A 27123-nucleotide genomic window follows, 5' to 3' on the forward strand; every position below is an offset into this window, starting at 1 on the left:
TCTCACAATCTTACAGGAAAAGTTTTACAAATTTCTTAAGCACTGCCAGTGTATCAGGCTCTGTGCTAAACTCTAGAGTCTAGAGATACAAAGGAAAATAAAAAAACAAAAACAGGCCTGATCCCAGTGCGGTTCAACATCCACTCCACATATGACATTGTGTAGTTTACCCATCCTTGGGCAGCCTGATGCCTCCCCAACTTTGGGATTCACCATACTGAGCCAGACTTCATGCAGACAATGGCTAGGCTTTAGCCTTCCTATAGCAATAAGCTGACATCCTGCCAGACACATGACAGGCAAGAAGCTGGCCCTTCATTTTTATACCTATTTACCCTTATAACCCTTAAAAGGGATCTTTCTTACAGAAGAAAATATATGATTTATCACTTGTGTATTTGAGTATATGATTTGGGGGTTTGGTCTTATAAGATTATTCTCTTACAAAAATAAATAATATAGAAATAGGGTTTGAGTAATAATACATGTATAACCAAGTAGAATTGAGTGTCAACTCCAGGAGGGGGGAGGAAAGAGGGGAGGGAGACAAGAAGAATCATGGAGAACTCATGTGTAAATTTATTACTAGAAACAAAAATCAAAAAGGGATCTTTGTCAGAATGTTTTTTAAACATTTAATTGTAAAAGAAAGACTTTTAAACAGAGCTATACCATGGTTTCTGTTTGTTGTAGTTTTATTTTACAAAGTCAATACCACATCAGAAAAGTCTGATAACTCCTCTTTCTTCTATGGAAGGAAGCTTACCATAATTTGAATTCTACTGTGGGAGTTACAAGGGAGAGAAGCCCCTTTTCTCTTTTTACTCCTTCCTATCTTAGACGTCCAATCACTCTAAGAATTTCTACTAACATCATAAAATTCCATTAAAATAATTTTTAAAAAACTTAAGACTTCAGGAGCTGGAAAGAGAGGAGCAAGGAAGGAAGAAGGGATAAGACTATTCCTTCTTGCCACTGAATTCAGAACATATCCTTGGGCTGGGCTTGACATTGAGTTACAAGAGCTAAATTTGGTCCCCTACCAAGAAGCTTCCCTACTCTAAATTCTGTTAGGTGTTTGGGCAAAAGGGGAAAAGCTTCTTCCTTCTACCTCCCTCTCACCTTTTAAAGAAAGAAAACCAAAACTCACCACACACATTTATAGTCAAGCAAAACTAATTCCCACATTGGCCATATCCCCCCCCCCCAAAAAAAATCTCAGTCTGCCCTTTGCATCTCCTCTCAATCCTGAATTCTCTGGCATCATGTTTGATCATTACATTAATGGAAGTCCCCAAGTCTTTCGAAGTCATTTATCTTTTTTAAAAATATTTTTCAAAAAAAAAAATATTTTTCATGTTTACATGATACATTTTCTTTTCCTCCCTGCTCCCAGAGTCAACAAGCAATTCCACTGGGTTTTACATATGTCATTGATCAAGACCAATTTCCAAATTATCAATATTTGCATTAGGGTGATCATTTAGAGTCTACATCCTCAGTCATATCCCCATCGACCCATGTGATCAAACAGTTTTCTTCTGTGTTTCTACTCCCACAGTTCTTCCTCTGGATGTGGATAGTGTTCTTTCTCATAAATTCCTCTGGATTGTCCTGGATCATTGCATTGCTGCTAGTAGAGAAGTATGAAAGACTATAAAAATTGAAGAACAATTGCTAGTAAGTAGGAGAATTATAGGATCATAAGATAAAATATAAAGTCCTCTGTTTGGTTTTTAAAATCCTTCACAATGGGCCCTTCCCAACCCTTCCCATCTTCCTACACTTTAAGCCAGCTTGACAGCCTTTTTGCTATTTTTTGATTCCCAGTGCTCCTTCTCTACAATCCATTCCTTTTTATTAGCTGTCCCTCATGCCTGGAATACTTAGTCCTCTTCTCTACCTCTTGGCTTCCTTCAAGTTTCTCCTCAAAATCCACCTTTTGAAGGAAGTCTTTCCTAGTCTCTTTTTTCACTTCCCAAGCTAATCCCTTCCCTCTAAGAGTACCTTCCATTTATACCATTCACATCATATGTATATACAGTAGTTGTTTTCAAATTATCTCCCCCAGATTATGAATTGGTCCAACCATTCTGGAGGACAATTTAGAACTATGTATAAAGGGCTTTAAAAGACTACCCTTTGATCCAGCTATAGCACTACTGGGTTTGTACCCCAAAGAGATAATAAGGAAAAAGACTTGTGCAAGAATATTCATAGCAGCGCTCTTTGTGATGGCCAAAAATTGGAAAATGAGGGGATGCCCTTCAATTGGGGAATGGTTGAATAAATTGTGGTACCTGTTGGTGATGGAATACTATTGTGCTCAAAGGAATAATAAAATGGAGGAATTCTGTGGGGACTGGAATGACCTCCAGGAATTGATGCAGAGTGAGAGGAGCACAACCAGGAAAACATTGTACACAGAGACTGATACACTGTGGCACAATCGAATGTAATGGACTTCTCTGCTAGTAGCAATGCAATAACTCAGGACAATTCAGAGGAACTTGTGAGGAAGAACATTATCCATAGCCAGAGAAAGAACTGTGAAATAAGAAATGCATTAGACCATATAGTACAATATGGATATGATTAGGGTTTTGATGTTAAAAGATCACTCTATTGTAAATGTGAGTAACATAGAAATAGGTTTTGAACAACAATACATGTACAACCCAGTGGAACTGCTTGTTGGCTTTGGGAAGGGGGAAGAGAGAGCTGGGGGAAGGAGGTGTCATAAATCATGCAACCATGGAAAAATATTCTAAAAACAAAAATAAACAAAACAAATTATCTCCCCCATTAGAGTGTAAGTTTCCTGAAGTCAGGGACCTATTTTTGCCTTCCTTTGTATCCACTGGTGCTTAACACAATGCCTGACACACACAATAGGTGTGAATAAAAAATGCTTGTTGATTGGCTGTCTAGAAATGTGAGACTCTACTTGGTTCTCAGCAAATTAAGAGTCTGCTTAGGCTAGCACAGTATGTTTATTTGATCAAATACCTTATCCCCTGAGAGCTTCATCCACTTTCCACTTCCAGAGCTCTTCCTATTCTTCAAGTCCTTTGTGGTAAAATAGAAACAGCATTAGTTGGCCTCAGATACTTCTTAGTTGTGTGACTTTGAGCAAGTCATTTAGCCCTTATCATTCTTCTGTCTTGGAACTAATAACTGCTGTTTTGATTCTAAGACAGAAGGTAAGGATTAAAAAAAAGAGTGAGCATTGGACTATGATTTACACCACTTGGGTTCAAGTTTCAAACTGTCACAGACTCTTGTGCCTGTGAGAAAGTCACAAAGCTTCTGAGAGATCCAGTGTCCTCATGCAAAAAAAAAAAGAGAGAGAGAATAATCTTTGTTATATCTACCTCATTGGGTTGTTGTGCAGAAGATGCTTTGTAAATTAAGTGCTGTAAAGGTATGATCTAGTCTCATTATAAGTCCAAGAAGGCTCTGATAACTGTCAACAAAAAAGTCAACCCACAGGGGGCCAAAATGACTAGAGGAAAAGTCTGTAGGTTAGTAAAATGTTTCATGCGGGAATAAATAGGGAGTGTTTCTTTTCATATGGCGGATAGTCTGCTTTGGAGTCAGAAAGACAGGTCCATGTATCACCATGGAAATACTGGCTTTCTGCATTCATAGAGGACATTAGCCTGGTGTGTTTCCTCCCAGCCCTCTATAAAAGGAAGGAGAGAATTAAATCTATTTACTTAACACCTAGTATGCACAGTGATATAGAAGACAGTCTCTGACCTCCAAAGTCTTAACATCTAGTTTGAATTAAGATAGATTTACATGAAAAGATGTATAAAAAAGCAAGAATTATGACTGATGAATAGGAGAGATAATAAGCACTATTAGAGTTCAAAGCTGAAATCACTGCAGGGAAGGGTGATCAGGGGAAGTTTTATGGAGAAAGTAGGATTTGAGCTGAGTCCTGAAGAAGGATCTGTAGATAGTGGGGTTTTCCAGGTAGTATAGGTAGCACATGACAGGAAGGCATAAAACATGTTTTGGGGATCTCTGAGTAGCTCAGTTTGGGTGGGGTGGAAAGGATGTGAAAAGTGCGCATAGTAGGTCCTTAATGAAGGATTGCAACATTAAATTGAGACCAGGATGGTTAGTGTCTGATGTGGGCTTTGAACTGTTGTGGATTTGGGGCAGTTTGGGCATTAGTCTGGGGTAATGGAAAGGAACATAAAATGTTTAAGCAAGAGAACATAAGAAAATGGTGTTTTTTTGTTTTTCAGAAGAGCAAACTTGGGAGACAAGAAGGGGTAAGACAGTATAGCCTACATGGATTTGCAGCATAGTCAGAAAAACAGGTATAAGACTGGCCTCTAATAGTTACTAGTTGTTTGACTACAAATAAATTGCTTCATTTTCTTAAATCTCGATTTCCTCATCTATAAAATGGGAATACTCACACCGACACTATAGAAGAAACTGTGGGGCTCAAGTGAGATGGGAAGCAATGTGAAAACCTTAAAATACTTTATAAATCTATTAGAAAGGCAGATTAGATAGGCATTCCCTGACAGAAGACAGAGACTATTAGAATAAAGGTTTAGAAGCTACAAAATCTTGAACAAGGATGCTAGGAATAGGAGTAGAATGTTTAAGCTATTTTGAAAGAAGACTCAACTAGATTGTGGCTAGATTTGGTGAGAAGAAAAGGGGAATTGACCAGAACGACTAACTAATTAGTTAGAGATCTTGAACAAGGAATAGCAATGGAATATTTAAGTCATTTTGGAAGAAGACTCAATGAAACTGTGGCTAGATTTGGTGGGAAGAGAAGAGGAATTAACTAGACTTATCAATTAACTAATTAATTAGACTATTTAGCTAATTAAATGCTTAACTAAATAGAATAATTAATAAGAGACAGGAAAGTCAAGAAAGTGTCATGATGTGGAGGGGAACGTGAGTTCCCTGGACATGCATTTGTTAACAATATCTTGCCGTCTGCTTCCTCACTCACATGGGACATTTTTTCAACTTTCCCAATTAGTAAGTGGATACAAACTCATTTTCTCTATATATCTAGGAGGTCTCAGAATATGTTTCATATTAATTGACCTCATATATCTTGCTATTTGCCTCACAGTGGCACATGTATGGACCTGGCCCCATGCTAGACTTCCCTATGACTGTGTTCTCATCCTTGTGATTTTCCATACCAAAATTCTCTCCCTTGATCACTTCTCTACCATATGAGTTGTCTCTGTGTATTAGAAGGGAAGAGAGAGACAGCTGGGTGGTTCAGTGGATAGGGTGCAAGGCCTACCGATGGGGTCTTGGGTTCAAACCTGACCTCAGACACTTCCTCCCTGAGTGACTTTGGGCAAGTCACTGGACCCCAATTGTCTAGCCCTTACTACTGCTCTTCTGTGTTGGAACCAATACTTAGAACTGATTCCAAGACAGAAGGTAAAACTTTAAAAAACAAAATAGAATGTAAGCCCCTCTAGAATAGGTACTATTTCAATTGTGTATTTGTATGGACAGCATGCCACACTGTGCCTGGCATATATTAAGTGTTTAATAAATGCATATTCAGTAATGGATTAAAATGACCAACTAAAACTCAAGCATGGCACCCAGGATGGAAGGCACTTATTGACTTGGAAACCCTCCACATAAAAAGGGAAGTAGAAGTCATAGGAACAGATGATCAGTCACCCAGGGAGGCACTCCCGTGCATGGTTTCTAAGTCTTTTGTGTCATGGACTCCTTTGGCAGTCCGGTGAAGTCTCCGGAACTCTTTTTAGAAAAGCTTTAAATATATAAAACAAACTATCAAGGAATATAAAGGAAACCAGTTATATTGAAATATGGTTACCTTTATATAGGTTATCTATCCATAACAGATGCCATTTAATTATAATAACATAAGAAACTGATATATACATATATTGACTAAGGATTCTTAAACTGGAGGTCTGTCAATATAGAATATGTTATGTGTACATGTCTGTTCGTATGGATGTATAATCTATACTCAATTTCTCTTCCATCTTCCCTGAGTCAATGTAGCTGTGCCCCAAGGTTTAGGCAGTCCTCTGTCCTCTCTAGAACCGGGTTCTTAACCAGGAGTCTGTGAACATCTACAGCCAATCTTCATTATTCATGGAGTCCATATTGGTGAATTTGCCTGCTCACCAAAATCAATACTCACAGCTATTTTGCAATCATTCCCAGACACGTGCAGAGTCCTGAAAACTGACTGGCAGTGCTTTCAGAATTGCTCGCAAAGATGTGTATCCGTTCCCAGCTGAAGTCAAACAAAGAGCTGCTCTGCTTTCTTGTTTTATCTCCCCTACTGTAAACAAGTGTCCTTTTTGCCTTCTCTACAAGGACCCCGCTGCTCTTCACATTTTTCTGATTTTTGTTGGGGATTTCAATGTTTAAAATGCCCCCAAGCACAGTGCTGAAGTGCTGCCTAGCGTTCCTAAGCACAAGAATGCTATGCTGTGCTTTTATGGAGAAAATAAATGTTAGATAAGCTTTGTTCCAGCGTGAGTTAGGGAGCTTTTTGTTGGCTGTGAGTTTAATGTGAAGGAGTCAAGGGTACGGTATGCTGAGAAAAAGGAAGATGAAATTTGCCAATGTATACACAGGGCGGCTCTGGAAAGTGCTAACGTAAAAGTGACCAGAAGCTCTCAGGAGCCTAACCCTTCATGCCCCTAGGAGCGATGGATGGTTCAGTATTTTTAAGTCTCTGTGTGTGTGGTGATGTGATAGAACATAACTACTGTGAACAATAAGTATTAGCTGTATATATACATATAATGTACTGATAATATAGTATGTATTTTTATATGTGTTCATGGATCATTGGTTAAGAACCACTAATATATATATAATATATACACACACACACACATATAGATAAAAATTGGTACATATAGACACACATATTTATATAATCATGGACTTCTAGTTAAGAATTCTTACTCTAGAGAAAGAAACAGAAGAACTGGGGATTATAAGAGTGACAAGGGGACCTGGATAGGATCCTGCATGTTTGATGGATAAGCAGCTTGGTGGCCTTTGAGAGACAGCAAAGGATTGTGGGTAGAGAACTGTGAGCTGAGGAGAATTCTGGCCAGCTGCAGGACTTCCAGCTTTGGAAGGGAAGTGGGGAGGACTTTTCCTGGGTGACTGAGGGTGATCCAAAGCCACGAGAGGGAGAAGAGCGAGACTTTCCTGCCTATCTTTGAACCTGTTTCCATCAAGAAATCTTCTACTACCTTTCCTCCATCTGCCAACAAGAACCCTTTGACTCAGAAGAAGTTTGGTTTGTACTCTCTCATCTGAGCCAGCCTTCTTTCTTCTTTCTGGGTCTCCCTTTGCCTTTTTAAAATTTGACTTGGACTTAGAGAGATAAGAGATATTAGCTTAGAAATAAAGAAGACTGACAGCTGGAAGGAGGCAGAGTTCTTTGGGACTGGGACTCAACCCTCTAGATCCAGCTGTTGGGAGGTTTAGCTTGTCAGGGCATCCTTTTCCCTTTTCCCATCAATACCTTCCCTTCCCTTTTCTAAAATAAATCTTAATTTAAGTCAGATCTGGGTTTGGTCCATCTTCATTAACAGAAAGGGGTTGAGTGATAAGGGATAGAATCCAAAGGGTAAATCCTGTCCCATCTGTGGCAAACTAGACCTGGTCTGCCACCACCCTCCATAGAAGAGGGCTTGACTACAAACCCTTTGCTATGAAACAGCTGACTAGGTTATAAACATCTTTCCTTGCAGTGGTGCTCACATTAGGACTCCAAGGGTATAGTTTGTAAAAATATCCTTTGGGAAGAGAGATAGAAAGTTTCTGTCTCTCTAAGGTTGCCTCAAGCTCTGGTGTCAGCTAACCGCAGGGAGGGAGAGATCTTACCATCTTTCCCTTCACCCTTCAGCTTACACCTCAGCATCCACAGTCCCCTTACCTCATCTCCCCTCAACTGTTTTACTGGAGTTTCCATCCTTCCAGTGAGACAAACCATTCAACCCCCTCTCCACTTAAAAAGAAGGGCATAGCCTCCTCCTTTTTTTTTCAGCATGCATGAACATAAATGTGTATATATGTAATGTTACATATAAAAATTAGCTATAAATAGTATCATGTGTATAACATAACTATGTAGGCATTTATGAACCCCTGTTAAGAACCCCTACTCTACAGAGGAGAACAGAGCTTTGAGGACTAAACGAAATCTTAGGGAACACCTGTATTTAATTGGAGAGGTAGAAAAAAACATGCAAAAAATCCCCTAGCCTTTTAGAAGTAATTTCAGCCAGAAATGTGTTACACACCTGTACTTTCTTCTTCTAGAAGGTTGAGGCTGGTGAGGCTGGTGAATCACTTGAGCATGGAAGTTCTAAGCTGCAGTAAAGCTAAACCAATTTGTTTGTACTACGTGTAGTGTGGCACCAATATGATGAGCCCCTGGGAATTTGGGGAGGTCCATCCAGATTGCCAAGACCAACTCAGGTCAGAAAAAGAGTAAGCCAAAGCTCCTGTGATACATGATGGGATAAAGGAGAGTGAGAGAGAAGGAAGAGAGGATGGAGAGGGGTAGAAGAGAAAGAGTAGAGAGGGAGAAAGAAGAGGAGAGGGAGGGTGAGAGATAGAGGAGATGGAGAGGAGAAACTATTGCAAAGAACTTCTCAACTAACTTCCAAATCACAGAGTTAACAGACAGTTAATTTCATAGCTTCAAGGCTGCTATATCTAGTTAGTGGGTAAGAACACTAATTTCCATTCAGTCAGTATAAAAAGGACTCAGATTTTAGGTCCATTCACACCAATGGGACTCACTCTGGTATTCTCATGGCAGGATTTGAGTGACAATGACAGGGTAAGTCATTGTCACGGGTGGCAGAAAAAGGTGCCAGGTCTATTTATCTACATGGAATTCAGGGCTGGCAGAGGAACAAGAGGTTGACAAAAGCAGGAATTGGGAATGCAGGCTACGGATCTGGAGGACAAAGTGTCAGAAAATTAGTCAGGAACAAGCAGGGTCAGTATCTTGGAGCATGGTGTCAGAGCAACAAAGATGGGGCACCAGCAACAAGAGACCAGCTTGGCACAGAGTCAAGGGTTCCTTTTTTCTTCCTGAACAGGACTTTAAGAGGTCTCAGTGTGGACTGTCCTAAGCCTAAAGATGGAGATAATCAGATACATATGGCTGGATCAGGAGACCTGTGGAGTAAGGTGTGGGTAGCATGACAGGTATATATCAATCTAAAAAATTTAGCAAGCATTTAGGAATCACTTAGTATGTACAAAAGCCATCACTGGGGGGTGGGGCAGGTACAGAGATGGAAATCAAAACAGCTCCAGCCCAAATTAGAATGTATTAGAATGGGTGTCACCCAGGAGTAAGAAGCCAAGAACACACAAGATAATTTGAGGAAGGTGAAAGCACTGGAAATTAGGGAGAATCAAGAAATGCTTTGGTGTAGCATGAATTGATGTTGCTATTCAGTGGATTCAGCCATGCTCTACGCTGCATGACCCCTTTTGGGGTTGTTTTTGGCCAAGACACTAGAATGGTTTGTCATTTCCTTCTCCAGCTCATTTTATAGAGGAGGAAACTGAGGCAAAGAGGATTTGCCTGGGGCCACACAGCTAGTATCTGAGGCCAGATTTGAACTCAGGGAGATGAGTCTTCCTGACTCCAGTGCTGTATCCAGAGTCATCTAGCCTTAGCAGGAGCACAGATCTTTACAGGATAGGGATGCCTCGGGGCAAAGGTGAGGAGGGAGTGAATTGTAGGTGTGTATGGGGAACACCCTGTAGAAAGGCAGGGCTGAAACATGCACAGCATGTATATGAAGGGTAATAACGTGAAATAAGTCTGCTAAGGTAGGCTGGGGCCAGACTGTTTAGAATTTTAAATGCCAAGTTGAGGAAATTTTATTCTAAGGGCAATAGAGAGCCACTGAAAATTCTTGAGCAAGAGATGGGTAACATGGTGAGAACTTGACTTTAGAAAGATTATTTTAACATTTTTGTAGAGAATGGAGTAGAGAAGACAGGAGTCTAGTAGGAGGGGTGGGAGGCACATAAAGACCTAATGCAAGTGCTAATACTCCCCCCCCCCCCATACCTTAGCTCATTTTTATGTCTTTACTACCACAACTACTCCAGGATGGTTATCAATGGAAATTATTTCTCAGAAATTAACTTCTCATACGTTCAGGTCTTCTCCTGTGACAGCTCTCAGGAAACCACACATGATGAGGGAATAATACACTATTCATTTTCATTCAAGGGCTCCTACTCTGTCTTCAATCTTTACCCTTACCTAGCTTCCAGGAAAGCATCCTCCGAGGCCAATCCTATCAGTTCTAGTCACTCTAAACAACCTCAGATGACCCAGAGCTGGAAAGAACCTTGGACATCATCTAGGTCAACCTTGAAGAACCCTTTGAGTTCCAGTGCCCAGAGGGTAAATTCAATCTGTCTGTGAGCCCAGAAATTACCAGAGAGAGCAGAGGGAGGAATGGTTTGCTTTGGGGCAGCTGGACAGAGGGGTGGGGCATGCAAAAAAAGTCCTCCCACACTGGGAAGAGGGGGAAAGGAGCAGTTCCCCTGAGTGCTGGCTCTGTATGTGTGCCATAGCTTTGCCAACAGAGATCTAGGTCAATTCCCCTAATTTTAAAGTTGAGGAAACTGAGGCTCATAAGTGAAGGACTATGAAATTCAGGTAGATATTAAGTAGAAGAGCTGAGATATGAATCAATTCTACAATTCCAAAGCAATTTCATTTGTAGTCTACCATATGACCTCATTCTTTAAGAGTTGTGTGTTTAAAATTACCCAGATATTACTTGGATAGTTCTTTCCACATCATTGGTATCAATGTCTTTTTTTTTTAACTCTTACCTTCCATCTTGGAATCAAAACTGTGTATTGCCTTAGAAAGGCAAAAGAGTGGGGTAAGGGCTAGGCATGGGAGTTAAGTGACTTGCCCAGGGTCACACAGATAGCAAGTATCTGAGGTCAAATTTGAATGCAGGATCTCTCATCTCTAGGCCAGGCTCTCAATTCATTGACCCATCTAGCTTCCCCCCATCAAAGTCTTTCAATGTCTATGCCTTTAATTTATTTACTCAGTTTTCTCCATCTCCCCATAGGGCTGGGAGTCCCCTAAGGGAAGTGCTGTGTTTAATAGAAGAGAAAGTAGATGACTCAATTCCCATTCCCTTCATTCTGGGAGCTCCCCAAAGCTGGGGAAGGAAGCTCTTTCCTGTTAGAGCTTTACCAATCTTTTTCAGTTCAAGACAGACCTATAAACTGATCTGAATACAAGAAGACACTCTATTTCTTTCTACCCTCCCACACATCATCATCCCTCCTGTTTTTGCCACAGGTACCTGTGACTTCCACGTTTTCTAATAAAAAAATAAAAACCAATCTGTCCAGGGAGAATAAGGAAACTCAGGAAATCTTGACATGCCAAGGATATGTTCTCTAGTTTGAAATCTCCTGAAGGTAGTAAACTTCCAGTAATGTTCTCTCTAATTTTTGTTAATGTAGGGGCAAAGGATTGTGCTAAATGGATAAGTTCTGAAGGAAGTATAAACTAAGGAGGAAAAGATGAGTACCCTCCCTGGGAGGGACAAGGCTGGAGGGGTATCAGGAAGACCTTCATTAATCAGATGGCCCTTGAAATGGGTCCAGAAATATGGGTAGGATTGCTATAGCTAGAAATGCTAAGGTGGATTTATGTCATCTCTCAGAATCCAAGATTCAAGAACATTCTGAACTCCATAAGACCCAGTCGGGCTCTAGAAGTGGATCCAAATCAACCAGCAGCTTGGCTTCTAGAACACAAGGTTGGAGCAGGGGAGAGAATACATTAGTGAGGTGTCAGACCCTAGAAAGGGGTCTGGCCTCAGGTTAGAGAAGGAACAGGGGAAGAAGGGTAAATTCTGGCACTTCAGAAGGAGGTGAATAGGGAGAGGATAGAGTTACTCAATCATCACACGTATTGGAAATACAGCTCAGTTCCAATTCAAGTCACACCAACCAGCTCCACTCACCCTCAGCCCATCATCTCAACAGCTGTCATTACCAAAATAAACAGATTCCTTCAGCATTGGCAATCAATGACCACTGACATTTTTTGAATACTCAGTTAAAAAAAAAAAACAAAACCAGAACCCAACAGCCAAGGCCTCCAAGTCCCTCTTCCTCCGGATGACTAGGGGTCCACTCACTTAAGTAAAAGAAGCTGGGGGATTTCCAAGATAACCTCTATATCAACACTGCCTAAAACCACAACCACACAGCTGGGAGAAGCTCCTTCAGAGGCCAAAAGAACCAAGATCAAAAGGGGGGAGGAGCAACTGAGGGCGGGGGTGGGGGATGCAGCAGCAAGAGATAAGATGAAGCATAGAAGGTCTGAGATCTCCAGCCCCTCAAGGAAAAAAGCTAAACTCTCATTAGTCTATGAGGGCAGCTTTTAGCAATTTCACTTTGATTCAAGGTACTTTTTAAAAATTATCTCCTGAGTCCAATTAGGGAGAAAAGAAAACTTTGTCTCAATATTTAAGCGTTTAATCCCAAGGTAGGCATTATAGTACTCTTATTTATTTATTTATTTATTGCAGGAGGAGGGGAGGGAGGATTACAACTAAAAGTCTCTCCTTTAATTCAGTGTCAAACACACTTGGTTGTTAAAGCAGGCTATGAGAGCAAGTTTTCTGCTTCTTCCTTTGCTGCCCCTAATACCTTTTATTTCTCTGATTTCTTAAACACCTTTCTCTCATGACAAGATGCCCGGCAAACACCTTCCTTAATTTCCACAGTCTCGGGCTTCTCTCTGGCTGGCTGGCTGGCTGTCTTTTTATCTCTGTCTCCTTATTTCTGTCTGTCTGTCTCTCACCTCCCCCTCTTCCTCCAACCCCCAAGTGCTCCCTCCCAGGCTGGCAAGTCTAACTTGAATCCCTGAGTGGCGTGGCAGATCCCAAAAGCTGCGGGAGTCCCCACGCTCTTCCCTCCCCACCCCCCTGCCGAAGTTAGTTCTGAAATGCACGATAATCCCAACAAATTCTCACCGTATGCGCCCTAATCTCTCCTAATCCAGGGAAGAGCCGCCCCGTCTTTGCCCTGCCTGTCCCGGTTGCCTGGCTGGCAAGTTCAAAAATGGCATAGTGAAGCGGCAAATGAGCCCCGTGGCGAAGGCGGAGAAACCTTACCCACCAGGCAGCCTCTCCCCGCGGCAGGTTCCATGTGAGGCGGGCAGGACTCCACCGGCGGCTTTCCCACTTCACCACTTAATTGCGGTGATTTCCTTTCCAAAGTCCATTCCCCGGAGTCCCGGAGTGAAAGGAGAACGGAGGGAGCAAGCAGTAGCACAGGCAGTAAAGGGAAGACGCAAGTCAAAGGGAATTAAAAGGCTTTTGTTCTGATGGCGCTCACAGATGTTGCAACTGGGCTGCTAACCATTGAGCCAACTTCGCCCGGTCCAGTCGATCTGTTGTTTTAACCCATCCGGCTGGAGTGACCTTTGAAGCCCTCTGCTGCTGTGGGCTGGCCGGGTTTTCAATGGAGGCCCTGGGGGACCAGAAGTGGAAGCTCACAGGTTGCTACTTGTTTGGAGCTGCGGATTCCAAACTGTGTTAGTGTGTGTGTGAGCCGAGTTTGCTCTCGTGGGCTCTGCCCAAAAAAGAGAGGAAAAATGCAGAAAGGAGAGGCCTTCGACTGGGCCAGGAACATCCCTGCATCCACATCTGGACCAGGAACCCTACCACAGCCCCCTAGCACCCTGGCCCATCTGGCCTAGGAACAGCAACCCCAAGTTGCCAGCAGTCTGCCTTGGGGGTAAAGCTCTGCTTTCCCAAGCAGAAACGTTAGAAAAGCAGATTCCTTCTAAAGAAGAGACAATGTCTGTCTGGTACAGACAGATTACATACTGTTCTCCTGCGGTCCCCTAAAGGAATCTGGGACCAGATCTGAACCAGGCTCCATAGACTGCACATGCAATCCACATGGCCCCAGGAAGAGGAAGACCCCACAGAGCCAGCTCTGGCAGATGCTTAAAGTGGATCCTTGGTCTTTATGCTAAGAAATCATACTAGGTACCTAAGAATAAGAGCTGACATCTCTAGACTACTTTAAGGCTAACAAATCAAGAGTTTCATTATCTCATCCAGCCCGGTACTTTCTCTGGTAAAGCTAGGAGACACAATGGACAGAGAGCTGTGCCTGAAGTCAGAAAGACTCATCTTTGTGAGTTCAAATACAGCCTCAGACACTTACTAGCTGTGTGATCCTGGACAAGTCACTTAACCCTGTTTGCCTCGGTTTCCTTATCTGTAAACTGAGCTGGAAAAGGAAATGATAAATCACTCTCCAGTATCTTTGCCAAGAAAACCCCAAATGGGGTCTCAAAGAGTCAGATATGACTATAATTACTGAACAACAGAATGCTTCTCCTTAACTCCTGTCAAAACAGCTTTCATTGTCTACTGGAGATTTCAAATGACATGTCCTATAGTCCTCTGAGACTCAATGTGCCCAAATAGAGTTCATTCTTTTTCTTTCTAAACCTACCCTCCTTGTCTGAACTTTTCCTACTTCTGTTACCACCATCATTCCAGTCTCCCAGGCCAGTAATTTCAGCATTATCCCCGACTCCTCACTCTCTCTCACTCCACATATCTGTCAACTTCCAAACTTCGATTTTTCCACCTCCATAAAATGTCTCATACCCTTTTCCTTCTCTCTATATAAATGCCAACTACCTAGTTCAGGCCCCCATTATTTCTTACCTGGACTACTGCAATTCTGGTATCTATATTTTTCAGTTTCATGTGACTCTTGGTGACTCCATTTAAGGTTTTTCTTGGCAAAGATACCAAAGTGGTTTTCCATTTCCTTCTCCAGCTCATTTTATAGAGAGATATATCTGATCTTAGAGATCAGATAAGCCTGAGGCAAACTGGGTTAAATGACTTACCCAGGGTTACACAGTTAATGTTTGAGAGCAAAATCAAACCTGGGTCCTTCTTGACTCCCTGACTCTGGACTGCTCCAGGGACTATAACCTCCTGATTACTCCCCCAGTCCCCCCCCCCCTGCAAAATTCTCTCCATTCTAACCCAATCAGTTATAAGCAAGTCAATAAGCACTTATTAAATATTATTATGGTCCAGGGAGGGTTCTAAGTGATAAGATACAAAGAAGGCAAAACCATCCCTACCCTTAAGGAGTTTACAATTCTGATAATGAAGTCACTGGTCAAGTCTGTTGATCTGCACATGAATTGGCTTTAAGTGAGGTAGAGTTGTATAAAGTCATCAGCCTCACTCTCTTCCAAAGCCATCAAATTCCAGTAGTAAGACAAAAGTCAGGAGGCCTGGCAATGGCCCAGGCTGCACTGGGTTCTTGGATGTCTAACCAAGCTCTAAGAGCTCTACAGCACTTGCTTCAGGCACCTTCATGGCTGTTATTCTCATTTACCCATTCCACCACAAGTCTTCACATACTTGGGGTAGACTAATTCGCCAGTGGGTTTGGGCACTGTTGGTTACCTTCAACCTGGTTTAGCCTGTCTGCCCAGATGGCTTAGTGGCCACTGGACATGCTATAGCTTCTTGGAGCCACAGACGAGAGCTGAGTGACAGGTGGACACCAAAGGACGAAAATGGCCCTGAAGAAAAGGGCTTGGCAAGCCTTCATGCCAGAGGTGCTTGTCTTCTCTGAATACCCCATACATCCCAATGGGGTAGGTAATGCTTTTAGGCATGATATAGTCTCTTTACTGGGCAAATTATGCTCCACGTATGAAATGAAATAGGAGCAGCTAGGTGGCACCAATGAATAGAATCTAGGTCTGGAATCAGGAAGATGTATCTTCCTGAATTCAAATTTGCCTGAGACATTTACTAGCTGTGTAAACCTGGGAAAGCCACTGAACTGTTTGCCTCAGTTTCCTCATCTGTAAAATGACCTGGAGAAGGAAATGGCAAGTTATTCAGTACCTCTGCCAAGAAAACCCCAAAAAGGCTCATGAAGAGTTAGATGCAATTGAAAGACTACTAAAAAAATTAAGAAGACAACTCTTGCTTTGCTATAAATGGTTTAGTGATGAGTTTTATGATCTCTAAGGTCTCTTTCAGCTCTAAAATCTATAAGCCTCTATGATACTAACAATAATACTTGGTGCAAAAGGTACTATCATCATCTCCACTTTGCAGAAAAGGCAACTGAGACTCATATAGGTTAGGTGACATAACTATGATTACTTAGCTAGTGAGGCTCAAAGAAGTCTATCCTGATTTCAAGTCTAGTGTTTTTTTTTTCAATTTGAACAATATTACTTTTTTTTTTAAACCCTTAACTTCTGTCTTAGTATCAATTCTAAAACAGAAGAGCAGCAAGGGCTAGGCAATTGGGGTTAACTAACTTTCCTGGGGCCACACAGCTAGGAAGCCTGTGAAGTCAGATTTGAACCCAAGTCCTTCTGACTTTAGGTCTGGTGCTCTAGCCATTGTGCTACCTCTAGCTGCCTACCATATTGCTTCTATGAAGAAAATAGGGAATAGTTACCCTGGTAGGTTTCCACTCTGCTCCTTCGCTTCTTTCTGAGGGACAAGATAGAAATGGATAACTTAGGTCTCCATGGGAACCTCTCAACCTTATCTTATCTCTTACTATGTAGAATAACTAATCTAGATTTTTGCATTTCCAAGGCTAAATATTTTAATTGCAATCCCTAATATCCTAGGGTTGAACTTGTGACTGCAGAAACTCCTCCCATAGTCACCTTCTCTTGGAGAGGTGAGATGATATGATAGTTTCCCTCCCAAGCCCATCTTCTCCATCAGGGAAAAAATCTACAAACTAGAAAGCCAAAAAAAGAGTTAAGTGGCTGACTTGCCCAAAGTCACAAAAATGGCAGAGAAGAGACAGTATTTGAACCCAGATCCTGACTTCCAGATCCAGAACTCTTGACACTGTCATTCTCTTACTGTAATAGCAATGATGAGATTGGGTGTTCTGTATATTATATCTAAGTCCACATCTTAAGGAGGACACTGAAAAACTGGAGTATATCCAGAAGACAGTGATAATGATAGTGAAGAGCCTGAAAAACCATTCTAAAGAAGGGCTAACAGGGGAAACAAACAAACAAATAGGAATATTGAACCTAAAAAAGATGTCTTCAAAAAATTTGGAGTTTTTTTTTTTTTTATGGAAGAAAAAGTCAATTTGTATATACTATGCCCCTATGTGTCAATGTACTCCATTCCAGCTCCTTGTTATGTGTTACATTAGAATGTAAGCTTGTGGAGGAAAAAGACTGTCTTGCTTGCTTACATTTGTATCCTCAATATTTAGCACAGTGCCTGACACTTGGAAAGTACTTAATAAATGTTATCTATCTATCATCTATCTATCCACCTAAACATCATCCTGTCTGTCTATCCATCCGCCTATCTGTCCATCCACCCATTCATTCATCCACCCACCCACCCACCTACCTGTCTGCCTATCTATCAATCTACCCATATAGCCATTTACTCTTCTATCAAATCTGTCATAGTTCTAGAGAATAGAATTAAGACAAAATTAGTATAAATGACACTTAGAAAACATTTATTAAGCATTTCCTGTGTGCAAGGTATTGGGTTAAATGCTGAAGCTAGAAAGAAAGGCAAATGATAATCCTTAATTTCAAAGAACTCACTATCTAATGGGAAAGACATTATTTAAGCAACTACTTACAAGGAAGAAATATACAGGATGAGTTGGAGATGATCAACAGAGACTAGCACTAAGGGGGATAAGAAAAGGCTTTTTGTAGAAGGAGGGATTTTAGTTGAGACCTAGATGAAGTTAGAAAGTAATGTAAAAAAATGAGATAAAAAGCATTCTAGGCTGGATGGTCAGTGAAAACGCACCATCAGGAGATTGCTGTTATTCAGCCATTTTCAGCCATGTCTGACTTTTCATGCTCTTGTTTGGGGTTTTCTTGGCAAAGATAGTAAAGTGGTTTGCTGTTTCCTTCAAAGCTCATTTGACAGATGAGGAAAGTGAGGGAAACAGGGCTAAGTAACTTGCCCAGGATCACATAGCTAGATCTGGACTCCGAAAGATGAGTTTTCCTGAATCCAGACCCAGCACTCTATGTATTGTACTACTCAGCTGCCCTAACTGAGACAAATAGGGTTAAGTGACTTGCCCAGGATCACACAGCTTGTAAGTATCTTAGGGTGGATTTGAATTCAGACTTTCCTGATTCCAATTCTGGCTCTCTATCCACTGCACCATGTAGTTGCCAGTCAGAAGATGGAGTGTCTGTCTTATTTACTGTACTGCAAGGAGGACAGTGTCACTATATTACATACAATGGAGTAATGGAGTAAGACACTTACTAGCTATATGGCCCTAGGCAAGACACTTATCCTTGTTTACCTCGGTTTCCTCATCTGTCAAATGAGCTGGAGAAGGAAATGTCAAACTACTCTAGTATCTTTGCCAAGAGAACCCCAAATTGGGTCACAAAGAGTCAAGGCATGACTGCAAACAAGTGAACAACAAAAATGATAAAAGAACACGGGAAAAGTAGGAAGAGACCCAGTTACAAAGAACTTTGAATGACAAACAGATAATTTTATATTTGACCTTTAAGTGATAGCGAACCACTAGAGTTTATTGAATAGGAAAGAGGAAGTGATATGATATGCTTCAAAACTATCAATTTGACAGGGAAGCAGATTTCAGCTCAAATGAGAAAAAAAACTGTCTAATAACCAGAGCCAAATATACTTGGATATCTAATAGAGTAGCCAGTTCCCCAAAGCATAAAGGAAGGAATGTTGTAGAGAGGAAAGCTACCTCAGTGTTAGACAAATGACTGCTGTGGCCCCTTTAAACTGCAGTAGCCTATCCTATTTTGTTGTAAGGAGGAACTTTTCTGGATTGTTAGATGGCAAAGTGGATAGACGCAGGTCCAGAAGTCAAGAAGACTCATCGTCATGAGTTCAAATCTGGCCTCAGACATTTATTAACTGTATGATCCTGGGTAAAGCACTTAATCTTGTTTGCCTCAGTTTCCTCATCTGTAAAATGAGCTGGAGAAGGAAATAGCAACGCATGCTAGTGTCTTTGCCAAGAAAACCCTAAATGAGGTCACGGAGAGTTAGATATGACTGAGAAATGATTGAACAAACACAATAACAAGGGCTGGGTCAGAGGAAGGTGACTGATGGGGCATATGACAGAACTGATATATAGGTGACCCCCCCAAAAAGAAGGTAAAGTCATCTGAAAGAACCCAATTCTCAGGATTGCCAGGCATGTTTAACTTTGAAAACCAGAGCACTAGTTCCTTCTTGCCCCAGCTGTTTGATGCCGTTAAGCCCCTTTTGGTGTCTGTGTCTCTAGTCTTCCCAGCCAGCCCAATAGGCTCAGTCCTTAGCTCCATTCCAGAAGTTTAGCTCTCTGACTCTCCCATAGGAAACCCTGAGCACCAGAGCCCCTCACGCCCCTAATTCTCATGCACACAGATCACAGGCTCCCTTTGGTCCCTCACACCATAGCTCACCTCCAGGTCATGAAGCCAGCCTCTCTCTCTTGCCCCAAGGCTTCCCAGGGCACTCCTTTTATAAAACATATGAAAAGCTGAGGGTGCAGGGAGCAGCTGCCCACTGCCAGGCCAGCCAGCATCAGCAGAGTCAGCTAAAACTCCTGCTGGGGAGCTGGGCTGGGGGAGGGGAGAGTGAGAAGGACTTCACATGACAGTGTTTGATTCCTACTCCAGTAAAGAGTTATTTTTACATTTCTTAAAAGGGAGTCACTCAAAAAAAAAATCAAATTAAAATGTCTAACCACACGCACAGTGTGAATTAGAGCAGCCTGGTATTTTGGAGCTGCTCCCTTCCCGTTAGGATTCTTGTTTAATTCAGGATTTAATGAGAACAGGCTGATTGGAGCCCTTCTGCAGCAACATGAGGAAGAAAAAAAAACGCAAAAAGAGAGAAGAGTACAAGAAACTTCTCAGTTTCTCTAGTGGAGAGAAGAACCTTTGTTCCAAAGCAAATGAGCTATCAAGGAAGGTGGTAAGCTCCCCATCTCTGGCGGTCCTTCGAGGAGATGCTGGATGATGTTGGGTATTTGAATTCTGTTATGGTTTGGATGAAATGACCTCTCAAATTCTATCCAACTCAGAGATTATGACTATTTTTTTATTACTTCATGACTGGTCCAAACTTCAGTACTAAATTCATTCTTTTGAACTTCCAGGTAAGCATGGTGGCAGTCTAGACACGGGACGCTTCCTCTTCCCAGTACCCACTGAAATAGACTACCTCAAAAGAACATAAATTTCAGAAGAATGGAGGAACTCTACAGTAGGGCGCAGCATTGAAGGCATGTGGGGTTTGGGCATTTCCACACTATGAGAGGGTGAAAAAGCTCCCACCCAAACATGAGCCGATCTATCCTCCCCTAACCCACCTACGGAGCCAGAGTCAGAGCCACCATGTGCCAGAATTAGTGAGTGGGCGAGGGGCACCTCTAGATTGAGCAAGTGGCACCTCTAGGTCCTTCGGAGCTGACTAGGACCACCGAGGACCTACACCTGAGAGAAGTTACACCAGAAACCCCTGCACGCTGGGGAGCGCAGACTGTGGGCGCTCTCGTGAACAGCAGAGGTTGTGGAGGTTTGAGAGCTTGCCTCAGGCAAAAGCCTTGCTCCTTAACTCCATAAACAGAGAACCTGCCCATCTCACTCAGATTTCTGACTAAAAAGGGAAGGGAAAACCACCATAAGGATGGCTAATTGTGCCCAGGACCAACAAACACCCTCTAAGAAAAACAGGAAGAAGGCATTGACCCTGGAAAATTTTTACAGAGGGAAAACCCAGGCAACAGAGGAAAAAGAGGAAGAAATTCAGACAAAATCAAAACTTTCCCAAAAAATGGAAATTGTCCACAAGCTCTGGAAGAATTCAAATTGGAGCTTATCAAAAAGATGGAAGCCTTCTGGAAAGAAAAGTGGAAAATAATTCAAAGAGAAATCAACAGTCTAAGGGACAAGGACTCCCAATTGGAGAAACAGCTGGAAGACACAAAAAAGCAGGACAGACAAAACTGAAAAGGAAAACCAGTCTTTAAAGACCAGAATTGGGCAGCTGGAAGACAATGATCTTCCAAAACAGCAAGAATTAATAAAGCAAAGTCAAAAGACTGACAAATTAGAAGAAAACATAAAATATCTCACTGACAAGGTGACAAATCAGGAAAATAGAGGAAGGAGAGACAATTTGAAAATTTACCTGAAAAGACAGAAATAAACAGAAATCTTGACATCATACTATAAGAAATCATCCAAGAAAACTCCCCTGATGTTCTTGAACAAGGGGGCAAAATAGACATTGAAAGAGTTCATAGAAAACCCTTTACACTAAATCCTCAACAGGCAACTCCCAGGAATGTAATTGCCAAATTCCAGAGTTTTCAAGCTAAGGAGAAAATTCTACAAGAAGCCAAAAAGAGACAATTCAGATACCAAGAAGCACCAATCAGGATCACACAAGACCTGGAAGCTTCCACACTAAAGGACCGCAAGGCCTGAAACATGATATTCAGAAAGGCAAGAGCACTGGTTCTTCAAGCAAGAATAACCTATTCATCAAAACTGACTATATACTTCCAGGGGAAAGTATGGGCATTCAACAAAATAGAAGATTTCCAAGTATTTTTAAAGGAAAGACCAGAACTAGGTGGAAAGTTTGATGTCCAAACACAAAAATCAAGAGAAACATAAAAAGGTAAATATGAAAGAGAGGGAAAAGGAGAATTTTTTTTTAAACCCTTACCTTCCATCTTGGAGTCAATAACTGTGTATTGGCTCCAAGGCAGAAGAATGGTAAGGGCTAGGCAATGGGGGTCAAGTGACTTGCCCAGGGTCACACAGCTGGGAAGTGTCTGAGGCCAGATTTGAACCTAGGACCTCCCATCTCTAGGCCTGACTCTCAATCCACTGAGCCACCCAGCTGCCCCCAAAAAGGAGAATTTTTAAAAAATTCAAAATCTCTTCTTTAAGGGCTACAATTAGATCAAATTATATATATATATATATATATATATATATATATATATATATACACACACACACACACATATTAATATATGGGGGAAATGTTATTTGTAACTCTCAAAAAATATATTCATTATTATAGTAATTAGAAGAATCACTCATAGGAAAAGATTGGGGCATTAAGGGCTATAAGATGATATGCAAAAAAAAAAGAAGAAGAAGGGTGGGAGGGAATCAATGATAGTACCAAGAGATACTTGAAGAAATAAAATAGAACAATCTTTTTCACACAAAGATACACATGGGAAGGGGAGGGAAAGAATACTCTTATAAGAAGGAGAGGAAGAGAGTGCAAATAGGTAATACTTAAACCTTACTCTCATTGAAATCAACGCTGAGAGGGAAGAGCATCTAGATCCATTGGGATCTTGAATTCTATCTTATCCTATAGGATAAGGGAGAAGGGGAAACTAAGGGGGTAGGAGGGAGGGAGTACAAAAAGGGAGAGAAGGAGAGGGGATAGGGAACTTAACAGACCCTAAAAATAAACAAGAAGGGAACAAAAAGTGAGGGAACAGAAAGGGAAGCATATCAAGGAAGGGGATTAGGGGGACTGATTAAAAGTAAACCACTGGTTTAAAAGGATATAGCAAAATAACAAAGGACAGTACTAGCAGAGGATATCAAAATGCTAGGGAATTCACAAGTGACAATTGTAACTTTGAACATGAATGGGATGAACTCACCCATAAAACATAAATGAATGTGAGAGTGGATTAGAATCCAAAATTCTACTATATGTTGTCTACAAGAAAAACACCTGAGGTGGATAAATACTCACAAGGTCAGAATTAAAGGTTGGAGCAAGACCTATTAGGCCTCAACTGATAGAAAGAAAGCAAGAGTTGCAATCATGATAACAAAAAAAAAGTAAAAGCCAAAGTAAAAATAGATCTGATTAAAAGGGATAGGGAAGGTAAATACATCCTGATAAAAGGGAGTATAGACAATGAGGAAACATCAGTAATCAATGTGTATGCACCAAATGGTATAGCACCCAAATTTCTAATGGAGAAACTAGTAGAATTGAAGGAGGAAATAGATAGTAAAACTATACTAGTGGGAGACCTGAACCTACCACTATCAAATTTAGATAAATCAAATAAAAAAATAAATAAGAAAGAGGTAAAAGAGGTGAATGAAATCTTATAAAAATTAGAGTTATTAGATACATGGAGAAAAATAAATAGGGACAAAGATGAATACACCTTCTTTTCAGCAGCACATGGTACATTCACAAAGACTGACCATATACTAGGTCATAAAAACATGGCATACAAATGCATAAAAGCAGAAATAATAAATGCAACCTTTTCAGATCATAAGGCAATAAAAATAATGATCAGTAAGGGTACATGGAGAGCCAAATCAAAAATTAATTGGAAATTAAATTATATGATTCTGCAAAATTGGTTAATTAGTGAACAAATCAGAGAAACAATTAATAATTTCATTGAAGAAAATGACAATGATGAGACATTCTTTCAAAATCTATGGGATGCAGCCAAAGCAGTACTCAGGGGAAAAGTTATATCTTTGAGTTCATATATTAACAAATTAGGGAGAGTAGATATCAATGAATTGGACAAGCAAATCAAAAAACTTGAAAGCGAACAAATTAAAACCCCCCAGAAGAAAACTAAATTAGAGATCCTAAAAACTATGGGAGAAATTAATAAAATCAAAAGTGATAAAACTATTGAAATAATAAATAAGACTAGAAGCTGGAATGTTGAAAAAAAAATAGACAAAGTACTGGTCAATCTAATTTAAAAAAAGGAAAGAAGAAAACCAAATTAACAGTATCATAGATGAAAAGGGAAACCTCACCTCCAATTAAGAGGAAATTAAGGCAATCATTAAAAACTTTTTTGCCCAATTATATGGCAATAAATATGCCAATCTAGGTGATATGGATGAATATTTACAAAAATATAAATTGCCTAGATTAACAGAAGAAGAAATAGAATTCTTAAATAATCCCATATCAGAAAAAGAAATTGAACAAGCCATCAAAGAACTCCCTAAGAAAAAATCCCCAGGGCCTGATGGATTCACAAGTGAATTCTATCAAACATTCAAAGAAAAACTAATCCCAATACTACACAAACTATTTGACATAATAAGCAAAGAGGAAGTTCTACCAAATTCCTTTTATGACACAAACGTGGTACTGAATCCAAAGTCATGCAGGTCAAAAATGGAGAAAAAACTACAGACCAATCTCCTTAATGAACATAAATGCAAAAATGTTAAATAGGATACTAGCAAAAAGACTCCAGCAAGTGATCAGGAGGATTATTCACTATGATCAGGTAGGATTTATATCAGGAATGCAGGGTTGGTTCAATATTAGGAAAACCATCCACAGAATTGACCATATCAACAAGCAAACCAACAAAAATCACATGATTTTTTCAATAGATGCAAAAAAAGTCTTGGACAAAATACAACACCCATTCCTATTGAAAACACTAGAAAGTAGAGGAATAGAAGAGTCTTACCTAAAAACAATAAACGGTATCTATCTAAAACCATGAGCCAACATCATCTGCAATGGGGATAAACTAGATGTGTTCCCAATAAGATCAGGAGTGAAACAAGGATGCCCATTATCACCTCTATTATTTAACATTGTCCTAGAAACACTAGTTGTAGCAATTAGAGAAAAAAAGAAATTAGAGGTATTAAAATTGGCAATGAGGGGACCAAGCTATCATTCTTTGAAGATGATATGATGGTCTACTTAAAGAATCCTAGAGAATCAACTCAAAAGCTAGTCAAAATAATCAACAACTTTAGCAAAGTTGCAGGATACAAAATAAACCAACATAAGTCATCAGCATTTCTATATATCTCCAACACATCTCAGCAGCAAGAATTAGAAAGAGAAATTCCATTCAAAATCACCTTAGATAATATAAAATACTTAGGAATCTATCTGCGAGACAAAGATGGGAACTAAATGAACACAACTACAAAACACTTTCCACACAATTAAAACTAGATCTGAGCAATTGGAAAAACATTGATTGCTCATGGGTAGGATGAGCTAACATAATAAAAATGAACATCCTACTCAAACTTATCTATCTATTTAGTGCCATACCCATCGAACTTCCAAAAAACTTTTTCACTGAATTAGAAAAAAGCCATAACAAAGTTCATTTGTAAGAACAAAAGATCAAGGATACCCAGGGAAATAATGAAAAAAAATACAAAGGAAGGTGGTCTTGCAGTACCAGATCTCAAACTATATTGTAAAGCAGTGGTCATCAAAACAATTTGGTATTGGTTAAGAGACAGAAAGGAGGATCAGGGGAATAGACTTGAGATAAGTGACCTCAGCAAAAGTCTATGACAAGCCCCAAGATCCCAGCTTTTGGGACAAAAATCCACTATTCAACAAAAACTGCTGGGAAAATTGGAAGACAGCGTGGGAGAGATTAAGATTGAATGAACACCTCACACCCTACATCAAGATAAACTCAGAATGGGTGAATGACCTGAACATAAAGAAGCAAACTATAAGTAAATTAGGTGAACACAGAATAGTATACATGTCAGACCTTTGGGAAGGGAAAGATTTTAAAACCAAGCAAGACTTAGAAAGAGTCCCAAAATGTAAAATAAATAATTTTGACTACATCAATTTAAAAAGTTTTTGTACAAACAAAACCAATGTAACCAAAATTAGAAGGAAAATAACAAACTGGGGAAAAATCTTCATAACAAAAACCTCTGACAAAGGTCTAATTACTCAACTTTACAAAGAACTAAATCAATTGTACAAAAAATCAAGTCATTCTCCAATTGATAAATGGGCAAGGAACATGAATAGGCAAATTTCAGTCAAAGAAATAAAAATCATTAATAAGCACATGAAAAAAGTGTTCTAAATCTCTGATAGAGAGATGTAAATCAAAACAACTCTGAGATATCACCTCACACCTAGCAGATTGAATAATATGACAGCTATGGAAAGCAATGAATGCTGGAGGGGATGTGGCAAAGTAGAGACATTAATTCATTGTGGATGGAGTTGTGAATTGATCCAACCATTCTGGAGGGCAATTTGGAACTATGCCCAAAGGACGCTAAAAGACTGTCTGCCTTTTGACCCAGCCATAGTACTGCTGGGCTTGTATCCATAGAGATAATAAAGAGAAATACACGTACAAGAATATTCATAGCTGCTTTTTTTGTGGTTGCAAAAAAATTGGAAAATGAGGGGATGCCCTTCAGTTGGGGAATGGCTGAACAAATTGTGGTATATGTTGGTGATGGAATACTATTGTGCTCAAAGGAATAATAAAGTGGAGGAATTCCATGGGAACTGGAACAACCTCCAGGAAGTGATGCAGAGCAAAAGGAGCAGAACCAGGAGAACAATGTACACAGAGACTGATACACTGTGGTACAATCAAATGTAATGGACTCCTCCATTAGTGGTAATTGCATTAATCCTGAACAACTCAGAGGGATATAGAAGAAAAAACGCTATCCACATTCAGAGAGAAAACTGTGGGAGTAAAAACACCAAAGAAAAACAACTGCTTAATGACTTGGGTCAAAGGGGATATGATTTGGGATGTAGACTCTAAATGAACATCCTAGTGCAAATATCAGCAACATGGAAATGGGTTCTAATCAAGGACACATGCAATACCCAGTGGAATTGTGCATTGGCCATGGGAGGGGTGGTGGGAGGGAAGTAAGGAATAGAAAATGATTTCTATAACCAATGAATAATTTTTGAAATTGACTAAATTTAAAAAAATAATGTCAAAAAATAAATAAACAAATGAACTAAAAAAAAAATAAATTCATTCTTTGATTATCTAGCCTATAAAAGCTAAGGCCAAGAAGGACTTAATTACAAGATAGTAGATTCAGAGCTAGATGGGAACTCAGATGTCATCAGATCCAACTCTTTTATTAACTGATGAGGAAACTGAGGCCCAGAGAGGTTGTGTCATTGTCTTAAGGTCACA

At 40.3% G+C, this 27123-nt stretch overlaps 1 protein-coding gene across 10 annotated transcripts in view; it reads right to left on the minus strand.

Moving 5' to 3' along the window:
- MYLK (myosin light chain kinase) overlaps positions 1-27123 on the minus strand; it is a 475306-nt gene that overhangs the window by 308286 nt on the left and 139897 nt on the right. Inside the window, exons 1-2 of one of the 10 annotated variants that reach the window (XM_007493807.3) lie at positions 13222-13544; positions 3010-3069 (exon numbers count right to left, since the gene is read on the minus strand). The exons of 3 other annotated variants lie outside the window; for them this stretch is intronic. Coding sequence is in view for 1 of the 7 variants with exons in the window: in XM_007493806.3 (XP_007493868.2) it covers positions 13218-13251 (34 nt within the window). In the remaining 6 variants the exon portion in view is untranslated. 6 more of the 10 variants (XM_007493808.3, XM_056793547.1, XM_056793548.1 and 3 more) reach the window with 6 other exon arrangements.

This window comes from Monodelphis domestica, chromosome 4 (assembly GCF_027887165.1).
Source record: "Monodelphis domestica isolate mMonDom1 chromosome 4, mMonDom1.pri, whole genome shotgun sequence".
Lineage (NCBI taxonomy): Eukaryota > Metazoa > Chordata > Mammalia > Didelphimorphia > Didelphidae > Monodelphis > Monodelphis domestica.